Consider the following 22,637-nt stretch of genomic DNA (forward strand, 5'->3'; position numbering starts at 1 on the left):
AGATGTTGCAGGATTCCTTAACATTATAGTGCACATATAACTTCAAAATACATTTTTTTCTTGTTCTTTGTATTGTGACAGGATGATGAAGTAGTACTTCAGTGTGTTGCCAGCATCCACAAAGAACAAAGGAAGTTTTGCTTGGCAGCTGAGGGACTTGGGAATCGCCTGTGCTTTTTGGAGCCAACATCAGAAGCTAAAGTAAGAAGCTGATACTCTCAAGTGGTGTAACTGATCAGTGAATGCTAGCCTACTTACTCACAAGCACATTTTATTGTGGTTTCTTAAATATGATGCTAGAGGGACCTTATGTATGCTTTTCTTCCTTACTGCATCTTAGAATTTTTTGCAAAAATTTCCTAGACATTCCAAATGAATTTTGAAGCACACCTGAGAACAGTGAAAAGCTGCTATTCTTTAACTAAGAAACTTCCAGTAACTGAAATACTACCTATTTTCAATATTAGGCGTCCAGACTGTAGTTAACATTTAAGTTCATTGAATTCCCGTATATCTGGTACTGCTGTAGGTTCAAATATATTGATACACTGGCTTGATAATTTTAGAAGCATTGTCACCTGTCAGTTAATGGTGTTAAGGGTTACTCCTGACTTCATTATCAATCAGGAAGTTGAATGTACAGGGACAAGAATGATTAGGTATTAAAAGATTAAAAATGGAAAATTGTAAAAAGAAGCAAGAGAGATGTGAAGAAAAAAAACCCCAAATCCCCCCAGGGTAATTATCAGAGCTTGAGAGGGGAAAGGTGAGAAGAAATGAAACTGTAAACCTCCACTAAAGCATAATGTTAGGAATAAACCAAACAGAGGAAGACCTCCCCCTTCTCTTTAGTTCTCTCTGCATCTTTTTCCTTAATTGTTTTTATTTCCTTACTTTTCATCACCTTAAAATGCAGCATTATCAAGACTTTCATTCTCTCATTACTCTGATTTTAAAAAGAAGTGTATATCCACTTTAAAGCTCATCTGCAGCCATGGTCTTTATCATGAATCACAGAACATGGAATTGTTGAGGTTGGGAAGAGTCTTTGAAGGTCATGTAGTGCAAAATGTACTTAGAATAGCTTCAGACAGAACAGATTACTTAGGACACTTGGATCAGAGTTTGAGTATCTCCAAGGGTGGAGACTTTACAACCTCTCTGGACAACCTGTTTTACTGTTTACCATGCTCACAGTAAGAGTAGGGGGGTTTTGTCATGTTTAAGAAGTATTTCCTGTATTTCACTTTATATCAATTTACTCTCATCCTTTTACTGGGTTCTGCTGTGTAGTCTCTGGATCTGTCTTTGTGCTTTCTGCCATATTTTTATGTACATTGTTGGTTCCCCTTGAGACTTTTTTCTCTTGAACAAACCTTTCCTTGGACATATTAATGCCAAGAAATTGGAAAAAAAATAAAAGTCTGTTGGAAAGTTTCAGGTTTCATAAACAGCAGACATATTGATTCAAAAATTAGGATTTCCTTAAAGAGTTCATATTATTATGTCATAAGATTCTGAATCTCAGCCATCTGTAAATACCTTCTATCAACCTCATACATGATATAAGATCATACACCTTCTCTTCTGTTTTGTCAGCAGCATTACAGAACAAATACATATCCATGGTGTCATTCCAAAAGACAGGAAAACAATAATACTACGTAGGGGAAAAGTTTTTGCATTTGAACCTGAAAAAGCTTCATTTTACTGTGAGGAATACAGCTCAAGGAAAGTAAAATTGCTGTGTTGTCAATTCATGAAGAATGGATTTATATTGTTCTCATACAGGAGAGTAGCATCTACCTCAAAAACAAATGAATAGACTCTAAGTATAGATTCAAAAATTAAAATAAATGCATGTTCCAACACACTTTTCATCCTGTTTCACCTGTTCTGCTGATCTGTTCTTGCACTGTTTAATTTATTTTTGCAGTATGTCCCTCCAGACCTTTGTGTCTGTAATTTCGTCCTTGAACAGTCACTGTCTGTCAGAGCCCTTCAGGAAATGCTGGCCAGCACAGGGGAAAATGCTAGTGAAGGGGTAAGTAAATTGACCTCAATGAACATGAAATCTGAATGCAGATTTTGCTCATTTCTTTCTTTGTCCAGGATTTTCTAGAAGAGGTTCCTCATGTCGTAGTATCCTTGGGACATTATTTGCTGTACTTCTGTAATCATATTAATTTCTCTTTGGCAGTGAGGAACTAGTGCAACTCTTTTGAGTAATTGTGATCCACAAATCCAGAAACATCATCAAGTTGATTGCTTTCACCCTAATTCTCCAATTTCAGCTGAATCAAACTGAATTGAACTTTCATTCTGTTACAAACAGACCATGATAAAACCATGGCTTTACTTATTTTACAGCCTAATGGCTTATTCTGTTCTTCAGATCTTTAACTGGCACATATTATTGCACAGATTTGAAAAATGGAGTTCTGTCACCTTTGATCTTGCATTGCCAACCTTTACATAGATGGTTTTCAGACTTCATTAATGCTGATCTTTTGTTTTCCATTGCATAAAAAAGTGGTATTCTTTATTTTTACAATTACATTACATTCTATAAAATAAGTCTTTATTTAAAAAAAATGCTTAGGAAATCAAAAGACCAATTTAAACATTTCTAGAATTTCTAAGAAATGACATAATTTTTAATATTTTCAAAATATTCACCCCAAACTGCAGCTGAAAGATTTAACCTGAGGTTAATAATGATATATTAATATTTTATTTGAGATTGGAACTAGAAGACATATAATCTCTTTGGTAAAAATGATCCACTCTTGCTCAAGGAGCAGTAGGCAATAAAAAATAATGTAATCTGTTGTGCTGTATTTATTTTGAAACTATCTTGTCCTTCATGTTCTTTGAATTTAGGTACAATCCACTGGGGAAACTGTAATAGGAACACAGCAGCTCATACTAAAAGCAAGGCTGAAATAAAAAATTATTTGCTTTTCATACTAAATTTAGTTTGAAACAGAGTTCTGCTGCTAGTTTCAGATTTTTCTAGGGAAAGACTGTAGATTATTCAAATTGGAGGTTTTGTTGTTTTGGTTTGGTTGTGTTGTTTTCTTCTTTTGTTTTTTATTTTTATAATAAGTCAAACTTACAAGTGATTCATTTAAAAACTTTCACTAATAAAGTAGCAGAAGTGTTTCATTACTCATTCTCAGTATTCATGTACTTGTTGCAAACCGAATACATGTAATTTTCTTTTGACAACCTGTTTGCAATTACAATTTACTTTGCTATGAAATTTTTCCTTTCTTATTAAAAAAAAAAAGGTTTTAATGTATAAAAAAGGTATTATAGTCACTGCTACGTTTTTCCAGTTTTCTTCACTAAACGGTGACAAGTTACTGCAGGATTAAAACAATTTTTCATGAATGGCATGTTTTGAAGAAGCTTGGTGGTAGTTTAACCTATGCATTGTTCATGGCATGTAAAACCATTTGCCTACACATGTATAACCATTATTTGAACTCTTGGAATATCCTTTAATTATCTTTGTCCCTTTCAAATGATTCCAAGGACGAGAACTGACCTTAAATGCCATCCAAAAGGAACTAAAAAGAAATTTGCTCTAAAGAAAGCAAATGGAAAATCCAGTTTTGCCTCTCCCTGTCTTGCCATAGTTTTACATTTTCAAAATTAATAAATGTCCTTGGTTGAAACTGTGGATGCAGTTGCTCTAATGAATCTGAATTATGTTAAAGATTAATATTAGCAAGTAGATATTCTCAGTATATGCTTAAGCTCTTCTGGGCAGTATGTTATTTTCTCTTTCAGATTTCAGTTTCTGTATGTATATATATATATGTATTTATGTTGTTATTTTTTTTTAATGCCTGCATGAAGTTTATAAGAAAGGTAAGTGGTATCCTATTTAACTTAAAATATGTTTTTGCAAATGCTGTGTTTTACTAAATCATAATAAAAATTAGATAACAATGAAAGCCTTTGTCAAAGAACAACATTTTTTTCCTTTGGCAGATATTTGGCTATTGCTGTATCGACTTCGTTATTATTATTTTTTCCCCAGTGTGTACATTCCATAATTTGTTGGAATATTTTCACTCCTTCCTTGAACTGCCACAGCTCTTCATGTTGTTGTGTAGTTCTGATCACGGTGCACTCAGAGCAGTGGAGTTCTGACCTTGTCCATCCTGTTCTGCAGGCAGCCCAAGGGGGTGGCCACCGGACCCTGCTGTACGGCCACGCCATACTGCTTCGACATTCCTTCAGTGAAATGGTAAGTGAGGGAGCACCTGCACAGAATGAGTACCATGAATAAGATATGTCTTTCCACCAAAATAAAAAACAAGAAAAATTTGGAATAATGCCCTTTCCAAGCTATCTTCTGCACTAGATGAGAAAGAAGTTAATAACTTGCAGTGTCTCAACACAAAAGAATTGTTTAAGTTCAGATTCTGGATCTAACTCAGAATGGTAGTTGAAAAGATCCTAAAATCTATTATTTCTGTGTCTTTAAGGAATCCATTTAAATGATCCATCCATTAGCAAGTACTTCTACAACAAATGAATTTATTCTGATATATGTTATTTTCTTCCCCATCATATTTTATAGGATAAAGTGTTCCATTTGAAATCCCATAATTTCCATGGATTATGTCCACAAAGATGCTGTCTTCAGGCTGCCTTGTATAAATTTCATCATACTATACTTTACAACTGAAAATTTTCAGATGTTTTGAATCTTTGACTGACTAGGGCCTATGTAAATACACCTAATACAAGGCAGAAGAAATGAGAAATCAGGAAAACACTTTCCCTCCTTTTTCCTGTACTAGAAAATGCTACATTAATCTTCAAATGCTGCATTAATCTTCTATGTTGCTTGTGTTTATGAACCTTGAAAATTGTAGTTGACTTGATATACCAGAGCTGCAAGTATAATTACTACCTTTTGGTATGTTTTTTTAATGTTTTCATGAATCAAGCTTATTATGATGGGGTTGTAATTAGATGTTTGCCTGTTCCTATCTGATGAGCTGTATGAAACTTCAGAAGGTAAAAGCTAAATTGCACAGCTGAAGTGGAAATGTGCTGCAGTGGAGAAGGATTTTGATGTTTAAAGTTCAGGAAGAGCTTCTGTATGAATAGCATCATCATCTTTAACTCATTAAAAAAATCAAGTATGATAGTAAGACAAAGTAATGTGGATGTATTAATTTGGTATGTGTGTTAATGGATACTGTTGGGTTTTTGTTTTCAATAACATCACTGTTTTGCAGTATTTGACATGTTTAACATCATCAAGATCCCAGACAGATAAACTTGCATTTGATGTGGGACTACGAGAAAATGCAGCAGGTATGGCAAGTTATTTCTGAAGGAGAATGAGTTACCCTTTTCTGGTTTTAGAAGAGGCATTGAGTTTAATGTAACTGTAAGCTTATAAATGGGATCCTTAGGGTTCATCAGAAAAAAAGATGACTGAAAGAAATGACAGTTAGTACTAACGACTTTCAATACATTAAATGACTTTGTGTAAGAATGTATGAGAGTCTTGCAATTCAAATGACTTAACACAACTTCAGTAAAATGCATGATAATGGTCAAAGTAAAAAAATTCTGTTGAATAAAATAAATTTGATGCTTTTGTTTAGGTTTTTTTTTTTTGTTTTGACACTTAGAGTATGGAAAAGCCATATACTGGTGGATTCACAATATGCACTGTAACAGATAACAAAAGAAATTCACAACTTGTAGTGCAGGAAACAAGAAAATATGTAGTGAACATATTGCTAAAAGAGCTGGATAGAAATACATTTCTGATATGGACAAACCAATAATGGGACAAAGTGGAGGAGATACGACACCAGCATGACTTTATGAGAAAGATTTTAAATCTAATTAGTGTATTTCTGGGAGTACTGCCATTACCATTACTGCTGATGGAAATATAGTGAAAAAAAATTGTGCTTCCTTGAAAACACATATAAATAATGAGTTGCCATGTATGAGCTATATTAAATAAATTTAAAGGTAACTTAGCCACAAAGAGACTTTCATGCTGCTGTGTACATATTGCTCATGGTTACTGAAAGTGATGAGTACTCCTCAGAAAGGAACTGGTGTCTCGTAATAATCAGGCCCAGACATATATCTTCAAGGGAAAGTCTAAGAGCCTGTATGCACACTTCATTCATGTAAAGCTCAAATAACAAAATCCTGTTTGTGTTAATATAAATCTGTGCTTTCTATTGGTTTTTCATTATTTTGAAAATAAATTAAAAATCAAATAGACTAATTGATAATGGAGTGGCTCTGGCAGTGTAGGTGTTAAAAACTTTGTAAATTGTAATCTTTGAATCTGTCCAGGTGACTTTCTACAAAAGTTTCTCTTTTGAATGAGTGAAGTTTGTCTTTCAGTTTTTTATAGCCATACAGAAGATTGCTTGAGACAGATATTAGCTGTCTGCTACTTGGCTGTCTTTGATTGTTGCCTTAGATGGAGACCATTTTCTTTAGGAATGTTGAGAAAAGGAATGTATGTGATAAAAGGATGATGTGTGTTTAATCACTACTAAAACTGTGAAATATGTTTTTAGAATTTATAGCTTTTTTTTTAGAATTATTGTACATATGTCAGCTTCTATCTATGAGGTTTTATAACAAGTATATGTAGTTGTTTAATTGATATTTGCCTAACTGTACATACACAAGAAAACCCTTGTACACATAGGTAAGATTCAAAAATCTTAGTTGTGTTTCTGCACAGAGGGCTTTGGTTTCAACTGCTTGTCTGGATAGCTCATAAACTGAGTGCCATAATATCACTTCCCTTTGCTCTACTCCCTCACCTATGAAACTGTGCTAATGAATCAGTTTCTGCTGCAGGAAGTATTCTTCTTGTGGCAGAGGGAAAAGCCATTGGCTATAAAAAAATTATTCCCTTTGAAGATTTTCTATTTTACATTTTTATGGATGTAACTTCTATTTATTGTCTTAACTATAATTAGTTTCATAACCTTCCAATTTTTTAAAGGAAGTTTTACATGAAATATCTTAATCAATCAAACAAATTTCTGTACTTTGATTTTACCAAATTGCCTTTTTTTTCCCCCACTTTGCATTGTCTGGTGAGAAAGTTTTATTCAACTTGTTTTCTTCAAGGTCTTATCTTTCACACTTTGAAGAGTGTAAAATTGAGAAATGAAGTAGGTAATCTTCTCAGAATGTCTGTGTGTGTGGTTCTGTGTGTGTGTGTCTGCGTGTGTGTGTGTGTGTGTGTGTGTGTGTGTGTGTGTGTGTGCAGAGTAACCTCAAATCTTGCATTTCATGTGTAGGAAACGTTCTATGGTTGTCACCCTTAGGCTTGGCAACTTCGTAATTATATGGTCTGCAGGGCTAGTGGAATTCCTCCCAGGTTTGTTATGCTATGTGATACAGAAGGCTGTAAACTAAATATGACCATTAAACAGTAGAAGAGACAAAAGGTGATAAATAAGACCAAGGTAGGTGTCAGCAATTTCCTGGCAAGGACAGCCTCCAAGAGAGAGCAGTTCTGATCAGTGTTTTGTAAACAGTCCCTTCAAAAGTACTTGGAAAGGGAAATATCATATATGGCAAAGATTATTTGACAAAAAGTTTCAAGGAATAAAAACCATCAAAAATTACTGAAAAGAGAAATTATGTGATTTTATAAGGTGAATGTCTCACAAGACATTTTTTATAATGATATTTTAGTGTTGTATAAAGATATCCTTAGATTTCTTGGGAGTTGTCTGTCTTGTAGAACCTTGATCAGTGCCTCTGTCCTTTAGGTGAGGCATGCTGGTGGACAATACACCCTGCTTCTAAGCAAAGGTCAGAAGGAGAAAAAGTTCGAATAGGTGATGACCTTATCCTGGTCAGCGTGTCCTCTGAAAGATACCTGGTGAGTTTGTTCCTTTAGATAGTGGCCAAGTGGTGGGAAAATACAAAGTTCTGTGGGGATATCAGGAGATGGGTTGGGATTCTCATGAATTATTTTTTTCTAATCTAGGGAGTAATGTCTGGTAGTAATGCATTTTTATTTTTCCCCACTGAAAGGATGCTCTGTGTGTGTGTGAGTCCCTCCTCCAGAGCAAGACTGCTTCCATGCCTTTTCCCCAAATTTTAGAAGAATACTAATTTTAGAAGAAATTTGTATATTTACATATGATACACTCTTTTCTGTTGATAAATTAACGTAGTAATATTTTAAGTGCATAATTTTGTTTCCTGTTACCATTGTCTTGTTTCAGCATCTCTCCGTGTCAAATGGAAATATTCAGGTGGATGCCTCCTTTATGCAGACACTATGGAATGTACATCCTATATGTTCAGGAAGCAATATTACAGAAGGTTTACCATTTTATTTATTTAGCATGTATATAAATTAGACTTATTTTTATGCTTTTGATAAAGAGGAAAATTAAAGAAACAAATTCCCCTCAGAATGTCAACCAAAAAGTTTAAAGAAAATAAAGAAAAAGAGCTTAGGATAGAAGAATTCTTGAAGAGAAAACAGGGAAATACAGATACATCAGCTGGATTTACTGAAGAAAAGCTAAATGAGTGCTGTAAGTTTAGGATAAAAGCTGCATGAGTGATGAAGGCTTAGTCTAATTTGGAGGAGTAGGAGCTGCAGAATAACTAAAGCCAGAAAACTTAGATTTTTGCATACAATTTTTCTAAATACTGTTCTCCCACTACAGATAAAACCAAAGAGAGATAAAAGCAAAATGAAAAGCAGTTTTCTCAAAGTGCCTATTTCAGTCTCTTAGTTCTGCTTTATACAGACATTTCCCCAATATCCTTTCTGGATGTCACAGCCATGCATCCTTATTGTATTATCTTACTCAGCCTAAATCCTAAACCAGAGGGTCAGGATTTCTTTTGGGAAATTTTATGGCACTTCATGGTCATGTTTGAGTCATTGGCCATGTTTGTCATGGTCACCTTATTCTGAGAAATGTCTTGTTCTGTACTGAAAGTCTGGTCCGCTCAGTATCTCTCCTTATTTCAGTGCCATAGTTTGTCATTAACGCTGTTGTAGCAAACACTGTGCTTCACCTTTGCTGCTCTCTGTTCAAAGTATCAGCACTTGACATGCATAAACAACTTAAATGTCTTAAAGTTAGTGTTTTGTGTCACTTGTCTGTAAAGCTTAGCATTTATGATATACTAATATACAATAACATAGGACAAAATGGAGCTTTAAGGGAACTGAGAGCGATATCCCACTTCCCTGGTATGAGCTATAGTAAGTCTTGAGGGAAGATGACTTACCCGGGTGTTAGACTTAATTTGGTAGTCTTATTTGATCTATGGTTGGGTTTTTCTAACTCTAACTTCTTTCTAACTTCTAACTTCTAACTTCTACCTTCCCTTCCCTTCCCTTCCCTTCCCTTCCCTTCCCTTCCCTTCCCTTCCCTTCCCTTCCCTTCCCTTCCCTTCCCTTCCCTTCCCTTCCCTTCCCTTCCCTTCCCTTCCCTTCCCTTCCCTTCCCTTCCCTTCCCTTCCCTTCCCTTCCCTTCCCTTCCCTTCCCTTCCCTTCCCTTCCCTTCCCTTCCCTTCCCTTCCCGCTCCTGCCTTTCCTCAAGTGCAATATGCAGCAGCTTCTTAATCATCTTAGTAGTCTTTTGCTGTATTTGGGACTCAAACTGAGTGGCCCAAAATTTTTTGCATAATCCAAAATACTGTAATTAAAAAAAAAAAATTGGGTGGAGTAAGAAAAGAAGTAGATTTTTCTGTGTCAATCAATTTTTTCTCAACTACTTAGGCTTTGGTTTTATATACATTCTCAGAATGGTTTATGTGAGAGATATGTCAGAAGACATAGCAGTCTAGCTCAAATGGAATGATGAGAGAGAGAGTGGGATTTCCTGAGTCTAAAACTGGACTAGGAATTAGACAATGCTTTTTCTGTGATATTTGTAAAACCATCAGGAAAACCAAGTAACAGAAAAGCCATTTCCCCCCATTATTTCTTTGCTTTCACTTTTATATTAATTGGCGGGATGGAAATTGTCAGTTACAGTTTTCCTCATTTACAAATTTATGTTGAATCAGCTGGACAGTATGAAAGCTTCCTTCTACCCTTCCTCCTAATTTGTGCTCTTTTAAAAGTCAGCAACTTCACTTACAAGGTCAGGATGGCTTGGACTAGGATCTGATGAGTCACTCTCCTACACCTTCTTTGTCTTTTCATTTTTAATGTGAGGCCTGGTTTTGACCTGTACTCTCTGTGTTAAATGGGTTGGAAAGTTGGCTTCCATTAAACTTAATATTCAGATCTGCAAAGTGTTTTTCTGTCATCTGTTTCCTTCTGCTGCTGTGCACCTTTGATTTTGACAGAAATGATAAATTTCAGAAAAAAATTATGAAAGCATGAAACTGCTTTGTATTGAAATAAACTGTATTAAAGGGGAGGAAACTATGGTATTTTCTATTTGATTTGGCTTTTACCTAAAGCATTCAATTTTCAAAGCCATAATTGTTTTTGTTGTTTTAAAGAAGTTTTAACTTCCTTTTCTGTCTCAGAATCCTAATTTGAGTTTTAAATGTTCAAAGTTTGCTTTTGTTTTATTTTAATTTTCAGAAGAAATCTTTTTTTAAAAAAGGTACTAAAAATAGTACGTTAACACATTCTTGTTTAGATTTAGTTATAAGTGAAAATTTGGAAAATAGATCTTATCTGGGTCTTGAATTTTTTAAAACTTCATGGGGGTGTTCATTCATTCATAGTCGATGTTTTAGCTTGTAAATGAGCTTCTTTTTCAGGATATCTTCTTGGTGGGCATGTAGTACGTTTTTTCCATGGCCATGATGAGTGCTTGACAATTCCATCTACAGACCAGAATGATTCACAGCACAAGTAAGTGATGGTGCATTTTTTTAATATTTCCTTCTTTCAGAAAGGAAACATGATGTCAGTTGAATTTGAGGTTAGGTAGATTTAACACTCTTTACAGCAGTCTTTAATTAGGCAGTGACATTGTACAAGAAACTGAGACCTACTAAGGTGAAAATCAGTCATGAGTTCCTTCATTACTGAAATTTAAGTAGTTGATTTTCACTGAGATTTCATCCTGTTATGTTGCTTGTCTCTAGTTCATACTGCTACAAATAGAGGTAAGATAGAGTTAGTAGGATGATGATAATGTGAAAAAAAATCCGTGAAAAATCTCTGTAAGTTTGGCCTCTGCAATGACTTTCATATTTTATATATTTTGCACTTTTTTTTTCAAATTTTAAGCTTTCTCAAATTTGATTAACATTTTTAAAAATTACATCATACTAGCTAGACTAAACTACTTTTGTATTAAACTTATATCTACAGATGGCATCTATTATGTTGATTTATTATTTGAATTTTTCTGTATTTTTAAAATTTTTTGTTAATCAGAAGCAAAGTGAACTAATAATTTTGCTATGCAGACATGCTAGCTTTAAAATCATCTTAAACAAACAAGACCTTTCTACCTATTGTGGCAAATAAGTTATGCTATAGGTAATATGATACCTCAAGTAGCATTCAATCACATCAGGTAAACTTGTCAGCTCTAGATTTGCCATGTTTACATTTCTGAGGAGTAAAAATGTCTCCAAGTCCTAAAGAGAACCCAAACTGAAAACCAGAAAAATTCACTTTGTGAAATTTTTGTTGCTGTTTTCTTCATATGTGTAAAGAAATGGAAAAAATGTTTTGACTGTGTGTGAAAAAAAACCTAATATAAAAACAGTGGCAGGTATGGTATGTTGCATTTAGACTTATTTTATAAAGGACCCATTTCAAAAAAGTTAAAATAGATGCTGAGCTTTCATTGTGTTCAGAAATGCTGCTCTTTGCTACTTCTCTTACTTATCTGGAAGTCAGATATAACTAATATGAAAATTAATTGTAGCATCCTATTCCCCAGTGGGATGTGATTCTTTATGTATGGTTGATGTGTATTGTTACTGCCTTAAGATTTTCTTCCATGTTTTTTATGCTATGTAAATAAAAGGGTAAAATTAAAATGTATATTTGTCTGAATGAAATCTATATATTTATAATCTTAAAACTGGGAAAAACTGTAAATGCTATATTGAAAATTTTCAAATGTGTGATAGTGATAGATGACTTGAAGTTGTCCTGTATTTTGGTTTTATGAGCTGTGTAACAGACATAAGGCCAGGTTTTTACTGTGTCATTTTTGTAGGAGGTATATTTACATTATCAAAACAAAATAAAAATACAAAAAAAACCCCAATAGTAATAAGAATGGCAGAGAGAGATGTAGAAAATGATTGTTTGTTTCCATCTCCTTATTTAATCAGTTCTATGCATTTCATTAGAAATGTTAAATAAGTTAAGTTAGACAAGAGGGAAGATTTCTCTTTTTGTAAAACAAAAATCTTACTTTTGAAAATTTCTGTAAATAATACAATTCACATAGAGACTATTCTCTGACAAGAATGCTAAGTTCTGTTTTTACAGGCCAAATGGAAATACTTGGGGTGGACATGTTGAACATCAAAAAGGCTGACTTGGCAAGAAAAAAAAAAGACGGATACATGGAATCAATTAGATGAAAAAAAATGTTATGTGGATGCTGTTGTGAGAAGACAGTAATTCTTTTTTACATGGAGCTCTGTTACCCAAAGAGCAGGTCACTAATTCTTGTCTAGCACTGCACATAGAGAAAACTGGAAAAAGAGCTGAATTTTTTAAAAGTGTAGAAATCAAAAGCATAAGAGGTGAAGAAAGACTATGACTATATCTATGACTACTGTAGAACTGAACTGTCTCTATGATACTGAACTGCACCTCTGATAGTCCTTTAGAGATAAAATGATTGTGTTGGGCCAAGGAGACATGAAGGAGGTCAGAGAGAGTGGAAATGAATACTCAGTTTTGAGCTTAGCTAGGATTTAGAGTCTGCCAAAAGTAAAATCAGTAAGGTCAGCGGGGCCAGAGACATAGAATGAAAATGGAGAGCTCCAGATATTTATTGTGCATTCAGTATAGTCAGAGAATCATGTAACAGCCCAGGTTGGAAATGACCTTGAAAGATCAAATTCATAGAGACTAGAAATGAAGATGAGTTGAAAGCTAGGGATTTTGTTTGTTTATTTTTATTCTAGAGTACCAATGCTTTTTAATGCAAGATAAGATGTGTAGGGAATTTTACTACCTTTACTATGAGGAATATTTATTCTTACTCTTCTGGGGAACTAACATTTTGAAATATTTGATATTGCACGTGTGCCCTTAAATGTGACTCCTAAATAAAGTAGAGGTGTAAATACAAGTCCATCACCTTATAAAGCTGTTGGGTGCAAATGGTTAGCCATGCTCCAGTATGCTTCATGTATGCTTCATGATTCATCCAGGATTTTATTGGTTTTGCTCAGGAAAGAGATCCCTAAGTGTTCTCAGTAGAAGAAAATGTATAGAAATACTTGTTCAGATATGAAAAACAAAACTTTTGTTTCAAAAGTTGATTTTCAGGTCCATGGTCACATAAGAGCAATACTAAACAGTTTTTTTCAATTTTTGCCTACTAGCTGTCAAAAATAGGAAAAGAATTTGACAATTTGAAAAGACAGTTAATAATCTGCATTTCAAACTGATACTTTAATTCAGCTATATAACAGCTAGATTGTGACATCTTTATGCATGCATTTGCTGTATTCAGTCAAGTTTGCCAGAGCAGGAAGGCAGATTTCAAATTGCTGCACTTTTTTTCAGACACTTAAGTACACTAGAAGGTCCAGCTTCTGTGCATGCTAGGGTGGATTAGTCCTTCTCAGAGAAATAACTTGTAAGAAAGCTTTTCATCTTTTGGTAGGCATTCAGACCTTTCCTATTATCCATTATATTTCCTATACTCATTATAAATGAGAAAGTATATACAAATTCTGGTGATTAGACGACAAGACATGAGTGTTTATTAAAACATTAAAAACTTCCTGTGAACAGGGCTAATCCACCATAATTTTTCTTTGTTTGTATTTGATTACTGAGTAGAATATTATTTGCTGCACTAGAACATGTTGCCAATCCTCAGCCAATAGTCCAAGAAAACTAAATTATAGTAAAGGCTTAATCCTTACCCTTCCTGCTTTTTGTTTCTCTGAATGCGTTATCGATTTTGTGAGGATTATAATACAGAATTTTTGTTATCACCACAATTTCTGGCCCTTTAATAAGAATCATAGAAATAATTTTTGAAATGAAGTCTCTGATGTCGTGTTCTTGTTGTTTTCTTCTGAAAATGTATATCTTTATTTTAAAATATGGTATATATTTAGAACCATTGGTAATGTAGATTAATATCTTGGGAACCATAGGAATTACATATTTTTATGGCTGATTGAATGACAGAAAAAGTTTCCCAGCCACTTTCAAGGCTGCATTTTATCAGCTCCTGAGAGAGACTACCTTAACAGAAATAATCTAATTTACCTGGGACATTTGGTTTATTTATCATAGTTTCACTGAGGAGTAGGAATCTTCTGTGCATTCAATGACATTTATTTACTGGGAGAAAAGTAGTGAGTCATGTACAGTTTCCAGAGGAGTTATAAATACTGTATAAACACAAATAAACATAAGAAGATGGCCTTCTGAATCTTTTCTGTAGGAAAGTATTTTATGAAACTGGAGGAGCTGGCATTCGAGCAAGATCATTGTGGAGAGTAGAACCCCTTCGAATAAGGTACCAATATTTTAAAAACTTTTTTGGTTAGCAACTTTTGTTATATTAATAGAAATTGATTGTTACAGACCCTTAATACAGAATATGTATTTGTCACACTTTTTATGATATGTGTTAGTAGGCTCTTTGCCAATAATAAAAAGCTATGTACTGTGATAGAATAGATATTTTCTGTCTCCCATATCAAAGGCAGCACTGCCTGTGAGATATGTGTACTTAAAGCATTGCTTCTTTCCAAAAGTAAAATGCATTCCTAGTTTTACTTGGAGTTTTATAAGCATGAGTGGAAGTAAGAGCAATAATACCTACCCCTTCTGTATTTCTTGATTTTGGGGTTTTTTTTAAGATTGTCTCCTTCCTATGTGGTTGTCTGTCATTTCCCTGCAAGTGAAATTTCAATATAGCTCAAAAGGGTACGTATGGCCTTTGATGGCCATCTGAACTGTAGGTTTGTTTCACCCTTAGTGTAAGTGAAATACCTTCATAACTAACACAGATGTGGGATAATTCTGCGGCATGTCGAGTCCCCACTTAGGTTTGATTTGTTTGTTTAGTCAGGCAACTAAAATAGAGTAGTTAATTTACACATATAGGATTTTTTTATGGACACCATATGTAACACCCTATAAGATGGAAAGAAGATGGAAGCCATACTCCTTTCCAGGATTCCCTTTGCAAATGAATCAACAGTTTTGCATCTGATTTAATGCAAGTATTGTAGTCAGAACCAAAAAAGAATATATGTATATAGCATACTATATTTTCTGAACATCCTTTAAAACCTAAAGAAAAAATTCTAGTTCTACTTACTTAAACTATTTTTTGATATCTCTTATGTTTAGCTGGAGTGGAAGTAACATCAGATGGGGGCAGCCTTTTCGTCTTCGACATATTACAACAGGAAAATACTTGGCTCTGAATGAGGATGAAGGAGTAGTAATATTAGACAGAGAAAAGTCAGACACAGCATCTACAGCCTTTTGTTTTAGAGCAACAAAGGTAAATAAAAACAATGCAAATTTTTTCTGAATGTGGAGCACTCAAACACTAAATCTGAATTGTTTCATCAACTGTATAAATTACTTGTAATTTCTAAATTGAAGCAAATGTTAGGGATTGTGCTTTTAAATTCAAGTGTAAACAACCTGTGTCAAGAATAGCAAAGGTTTCATGGAGGAAAAATAAGGATGATTGATAAACTTTAGAATAAACTAAACTGTAACCAGTTTTTTAAAAGTAGATTAAAAACAAATACAGTGCAAGATATGGTGGTTTAATATGAATACTTTGATAATTATAGACTTATTTTAGTTGGACAGAATCTCATTAAAGTGTTACAAGTTCCAGCTCTATCTGTCATAATTGAATTCGATTGAATTAGGTTCAGTTGCTATCCTTTATGCAGAGTGCTGATAAGAACTGAACTCAATCAAACTTTTCCTAAATGTAAGGCAAACATAGCAGTGATTTGTAAACCATATGTTTTCAAATTATTCTTTAGTGAGCTGCTAATTGCATGATATTAGCTTTTTCATTGTTTCCAGCTGGGAAAAAACATTACAAGGGACAATGAAGAATTATGGAGGTAGGCAAAATTAATAACTTTTTTTTCCTCAGGATGTGAAAGGTTTTACAGTAAAGGTGATTAAAATTTTTTATGTTCTTTCATGATTTTACTTATAAATAGTTGCCATAGCTGTTACAATGGAGTTTTTTATTAACTAAAAAAGCACTAAATTTCCCACATAATTTAGAATGCCATATGATCATTAAGAAAAAAGAAATCCCAAAGGCAAAAAGAATCTTTAAAATTAATTATACACTAGATGAAATATAACAGTAAGAATTTTGACAAATGCTAGACTTTTGTTAGTGTAATAAATAAAGTACTTCTTTTTAACATCTTAACAATAATAATGTTTATTAGTGTGACTGCATATGATATTTCATGAATTTTTATTTATCCAATCAAAATAAATAAAAAACTATCAGTAAATTTTCTTTAATTGTTTAGATTTACTTTCAACATAGTTTTCATTTTTTATTCAGTGTAAAGGCTATGCACTATAGATTGTACATATGATGTGCTGGAGCATTTATTACAGATGTAATTTTTTGCCAGTATTGGAAAATCATTGGTAAGAATGGTGAGTATTGCAGGAGTGCCACAGTTACTGGTTAAATATTGAGCCAAAATTCCTCTGATGTACTCACTTCTTAACTGGACACCAGCTGTCCTGCTTTCTTCCAATATTTTAATCAATGCATATAAATGTATAAATTTTGAGTTTGTAAATTTAGTGGTTATGTATGCAAATTCATAAAATTATTTATGTTATGTTGAGCAAAGAGTATTTTCTTACTCTTTTTGTTGAGGTGTGCCTCAAAGGCACACTAGTGAAATTAAGTGCAGTGCCCAAAATTACTAAGCTGAAGTACAGTAGTAATTGATTATTCATGCCTACTGTGTTTATACATAATATGGCTGTAAATGTACATCTTTATATTAAATCCAAGCTCAGTGTCTCATCATCCTGTCACATTTGTGCTGTTCTATACAGAAAATATTTTTTTTACCTCATAATAGGGTATGAATTTGGTGCCAAGAATAAGAATTGTTATTTATCATCTGGGCACATAAGAGCTGCACTGTCCCATGGGTGGAAACATTAGTGTTTCCAAAGGTGAGGGGAACAAGCAGTGGTAACTTTTTCTGAAGAAAGAAGGGTGATGTTTGGGAAGGGAATAAGCCCCAAAGATTGACTTGGACTGTAAGAAGAAATGGGCTCTTAAAGCAAAGTGCTGCTTGCACACAGATTGAGGGGGAAAAGGACCATAGATGAAATAGATAGACTAGATATATATATGCAGGTGTTTTTATCTTAATTTCTGCAAATATGTGCTTGTTAACATTTTACTGATTGATTATCTCAATGAAAAAACCTTTCATTCACATGTACCTTAACATGGCATGAATGCAGGGAAATTTCAAGGTGTCTGTCTTCATTCTAGCTGTGTACAAATTCTTAAAAATAGGGTGTTGGATGCATGTCTGTTGACAGCTCTCTGTCCCTCAGATGAGTAGAATAATTCTGATTGAGAAGGACCCTGAGCAGCCATCTAGTCCAGCCTTTTGCTCTAGGTAGGGTCAACACCAGTTCAGACCAGACTGCTCACAATAAGCATTGCTGCTGAGTATCCAAAAGGAAATGAAACATTTCTTCATTGAGGTATTCTTTCCAGTTTGGAAGCCAGCAAAAGGGTTCTGTAAAAAAATGGATATTATCTTTGCCAGAAAGCAGAGCTATGTGGATATACAAATCCTCAAGGCTCCCCAGGAGCCTGTAACACATGACTTAAATAAAGTCTTATTTTCTAGCAGTTGTTATAGAGACCCTCTTGTTGAAAAAGCACCTTCTTCCTCAATAGTGTTATATTCCACTTCAGCAATCTTGTGTATTCCTTGCTTGTCAAATCCTGTGATCACTTTCATAGTGTATTTTCTTTCACTGTTTTTTCCTTTTGATGGATAACACCAGAAATTGAAACACTAATTTTAAATTATAAAATTCAGATTAGAGTTTTCCTTAGCATGTTTTTACTAAATAAGAACAGAAGAGAAGTTTTAAAAAAGTTAAGGTATATGCTAAAGAACATTATGGTGCTAATTTCAATGAAAATAACATATGTAATACATGCCTGTTTTGCTTCCTAATTGCTGCAAACTAATCTTACAAGCATCAGAAACTGATGGACCACTTCCACCTCCAAATTTTATCTTTTATTGTTTTTAATGTAGAGCTTACATTTGACCAAGTTTTAAAATGTCAACCTTTGTATTTCAAGGCAACAGATCTGTAATGCCTTGTGACAACAGAGACAGCAGTTTCTCTACACCAGATGGAATCCTGTTTTGAAATGGGATGTTCTCATTCCAGCACAGTCCTTGGCTCAGTATTCACTGCTGAGGAGAATCTTGGGTCTGCTTACAAATTTTCCTGAGATTAAACACAGTGGAAACAAGAGCATATTTTAAAATAATTGTTTATTTTAATTTGTGTAGCCCAGAATTAATATTTGAGATTTCATATTTTATTTTTGTGGTGGTATGTACAATTGACAATGAAGAAGTTATTGGTATAGTCTTGGTAAGTAACATTCTGACACATTAAAAAGTCACAGATGACTCATGCAGAAGGATTTGATATCATTTTAATATTACTGCCAACATGTAGCTGTCTTAGGGACTCAACATGGCATTAGGATGTCGTAATAGTATGGTAGTAATCATAAAGTTTCATTTGGTTTTGTAATCATAGGTAGTGCAAAGGCCTTTACCTACATTTGTCTCTAAAAGTTCAGACACTTCTTTTTAAGTTAATATTTCATAATTATATTTTCCCAGTAAGCACTGCATTTCAAATGCAGTATCAAACCTTTTTTTCTACTTTTTTTTTTATGGGAAGAGAAAGTAGATGGTGAAATGAAAGTAACTTTTATTTTTTCTTGCCTGTTGGAATATACAAATGTATAAAACAACGTATACAGAGTACAATAATACCAGTAGCAAGCTCTTCTATCTGTGGAGCTTTTATCTTTTTCTTTTGTTGAATTGGAGTACCTATGGCTGTACTTTTAACGCAATAACAGTGTGCAATATCAAAAGATAAAATTTTAATTCGCTCATGAAGGTTAGATTTAGTAAGAGTTCAGCAGACAGGTTGTTTTGCCATTCTTAGGACAGTCTAAACAAGCCTTTAAGCTGGCAAAAATGTTTCCCCTGATGTGTTTTTATTGTTGTAAAAATCTTTGTAAAGAAAGTTGAGTTTATTTGTTCTGTTCATATTGCCATTCTTCATATTCCTTTTATCACATAGGAATCTATGATTCTTTCTCACATTCTAATTCTTGCCCTTCCTCTAGTGTATTAAATATCGTTTGAAAATATCATCTTTGACAGCTATGCCCTCAAATTCCTTTCTCCATTCATTCCATATTTTTTTGTTTGTTTGGTTTGGGGTATTTTTTGTTGTTGTTGTTGTTGGTATTTTTTTTCCTTTGTGAACTTCCAGGCCCATGATATGATTTTTTTTTTCTTTGATTTAATCCATGGCCTGAGGGAGTTAAACTGAGACTAAGCTGTGAAGCGCAGATTTTAAAACCCAAACTGTTTGGGTATTTTACTGTTAAGATATGTATGAATATCTAGAAAAGTGAAGTTTTTTCCCCCTTCTCCCCCAGTAATCTTTATCTGACTGGACTTTTCAGCTGTTGTAAAATACACCGTGTCTTTGCACACTATGATCAAATTACTTGGCTGAAATCCTAGAGAAGCTGGACAGAGTGCAAAGAGCAAAACATGATGAAGAGGAATTTGTGCTGTATTTTTCAAAGTGAAAACAGCCTTCAGGCCCTTGAAGTAATTCTAAAAATTTATTTCTGAAATGAAAAAGATTGGGTTTTTTTCACTATGTTTAATGTTGTCAAAAAGGATCAGTATCTCTCATTTTTTTCAAGAAAATAACTTAATTAGGATTACTTCTTACCACACTATGATTTCATTATCCAAAATGTTCATTGGTGCTTGGTTGTTGATGCAGACACAATATGTGAAGAAAAAGTTTTAATCTTCAGGTTAGGATGTAAAGACAAACGATAAATTGCTGACAGTGAATTTTCTCTATTTTATTGTATTTTTCACTTGATGTCCTCACTGCAAATGTGTATTGAAATAGTTAATCTTTTTCTGTAGTGACAGTGCAGTCCACACAAATATGATGTGACATGTTTTCCCCATAGTCTTGACATTGAAATGGTACCTCCAAGGAATGTCATGTAATTTCATTCACCTTCATCTTGGCATTATAATGTTTCCTGTTTCAACTGAAATTATTGTTGAAATGTGAAACTTAAATTGCATATAAATGAAAGCAGATTAGCATAGATATAATGCAACTCCTGTTTACTCCACAAATGTTAAACATTATATAAACTAAAATGAAAAAAACCCCTAGTCACACATATAAAAGCAGCACAATCACACGTATCCATAATGTGCTATTATACAGTTTGCAGCATAATTCTGTTCTTATTCCTGAATTCATTTTTAAAATGACAGCTACTTTATTTTCAAGTGCTGAAGCCTTAAAGCCCCCCAGTTGTAAATGAAGAACAATGGGATTAAGAAATAAATTTGGCTTAAAAAATGGGCATTCCAGCCAAATATTGGGCAATGTCTTTAAAGGAGGTTTGAAAGAATCCAAATCTCCTTACAAAACAGAAAAATAAAAACATTGTTTATTAATTAATAATTTATTTAAATAAATGTAAAAAAAATGAGACATGCAAAAGTTAAGTAAATATAAAAGCCAAACTGTCCTTTTAAAATAATAAATTTTTTTTTATGACTTTTCAATACAGAGGCATTATTCTAAGCAAAGTATGTACCTGTCTATACAAATTATAAACAAAAATTTATTCAGCAAAAAATATTTTAACTACATTGCAAACCAGATTTTTTTTTTCATGTCTAAACTAAAATTCAAAAAATTTGGCTACATAGAATTCTACAGACTGTTAAACTGAAACTTCACTTATGTCAGTAACTCCATTATTGAATAGTTTAAGATAATAAATATTTTTTGTATGAATCCACTGTAATGAATTGGACTGGATTTTTCTTGCTTCAGATTTGGAATTATTTTTAATCACTGTCTGAAAGATTAATTGGATAAAAGCTGGAGTGATGTGAATTGAAATTTAGCTGCATCTTAACATCATAAGTACCATAAATATTGTTCAGTACTACAATATGTATCCGTGTAGAATTCAATGCTTTATCCTATTCCAATACAGAGATTAAACACCAAATTTATTTTATCTCCTTAGGAACTGAAAGAAAAGCAGGAATCTAGTCTCAAACGTGACATTGATGGAATGGGAGTCCCAGAAATAAAGTATGGAGATTCAATCTGTTTTGTCCAACATGTGGCCACTGCCTTATGGTTGACTTACAAAGCACAGGATGCTAAATCAGCGCGTTTAGGTCCCTTGAAAAGAAAGGTATTGTTTGGGGTTTTTTTATTACTTGTGAAATCAATTTGTCGCTTTAATTTTTTTTTTTATATTGAAAATGTGAATTTTTAACTCTGAAAGTGTAGACAGTGCTGGATATAATGTAACCATGTAACTGAAGAAAAACTTTTTCATTAAGAAATATATATAACTACTTTTTTTCTCAGAAGAAATTATTAGTTTGTATTCAATTTTTTTTTTTACAGCTGTAAAAGGCAGAAATTCATGGTTTGGATAATTATTTAAAATCTAAATTTAACTGTTGCAACTGGTGTAAACTAATAAGTCATCTAACATTCACTGGTGTTTCAGATTTTTTAGATTAGGTGTATTATGTGAAATGGCAATTAAATTTTTCACTTAAGAAATGGCCTTAGAAAATAATCAAGTTACTTAAGGGATATTAAAGAATAATTTCCTCCCAAAATGTTAGATGTAATTGTGATGTGACATCAATAAGGTCTTTCTCTCAGTCTTTTGATTTTAGGGTACAATTATATTCTCAATTAATGGCATATGACCTGCTGTATCTTCAAATTTTATGTTCATATATCATCCAGTGTTATGGGGTTTAGTACTAGCTTCACATAGCTTCATCATTACCAAAGGATTCCTTTATTCTCTATTTGTAGATTTTCACAATTTGAACCCAGCATTAGAACATGAAAAAAAAAATTTCATTACTGAAAAGAAGCTGGAATTCTTCTTTAGTTGCACACATGTACATTCGTAGGAGAGTACCCACACACAAGCGCTGCAGTACAGAACAGCGAGGTGCTGCTCACACTCACATCACATTTATTCATAGGCAGCACACATGGTCACCATCAATGGGCAGTGAGTGCCCAACCCCTTCAC

General features: G+C 33.5%; 1 protein-coding gene across 1 annotated transcript in view; it reads left to right on the forward strand.

Annotated features, from left to right (window-relative positions):
- The window catches only part of RYR3 (ryanodine receptor 3), a gene marked incomplete at both ends in the record, with an annotated part of 192,527 nt that overhangs the window by 46,699 nt on the left and 123,191 nt on the right, over positions 1-22,637 (forward strand). The window contains 10 exons of the mRNA XM_084208173.1: positions 82-201; positions 1,937-2,044; positions 4,187-4,261; positions 5,265-5,343; positions 7,800-7,912; positions 8,262-8,361; positions 10,783-10,876; positions 14,631-14,705; positions 15,548-15,704; positions 21,594-21,767. Coding sequence (XP_084064299.1) covers positions 82-201; positions 1,937-2,044; positions 4,187-4,261; positions 5,265-5,343; positions 7,800-7,912; positions 8,262-8,361; positions 10,783-10,876; positions 14,631-14,705; positions 15,548-15,704; positions 21,594-21,767 — 1,095 coding nt within the window. The remainder of the gene's footprint in view (positions 1-81; positions 202-1,936; positions 2,045-4,186; positions 4,262-5,264; positions 5,344-7,799; positions 7,913-8,261; positions 8,362-10,782; positions 10,877-14,630; positions 14,706-15,547; positions 15,705-21,593; positions 21,768-22,637) is intronic.

Source organism: Fringilla coelebs, assembly GCF_963513975.1.
Source record: "Fringilla coelebs genome assembly, chromosome: 6".
Lineage (NCBI taxonomy): Eukaryota > Metazoa > Chordata > Aves > Passeriformes > Fringillidae > Fringilla > Fringilla coelebs.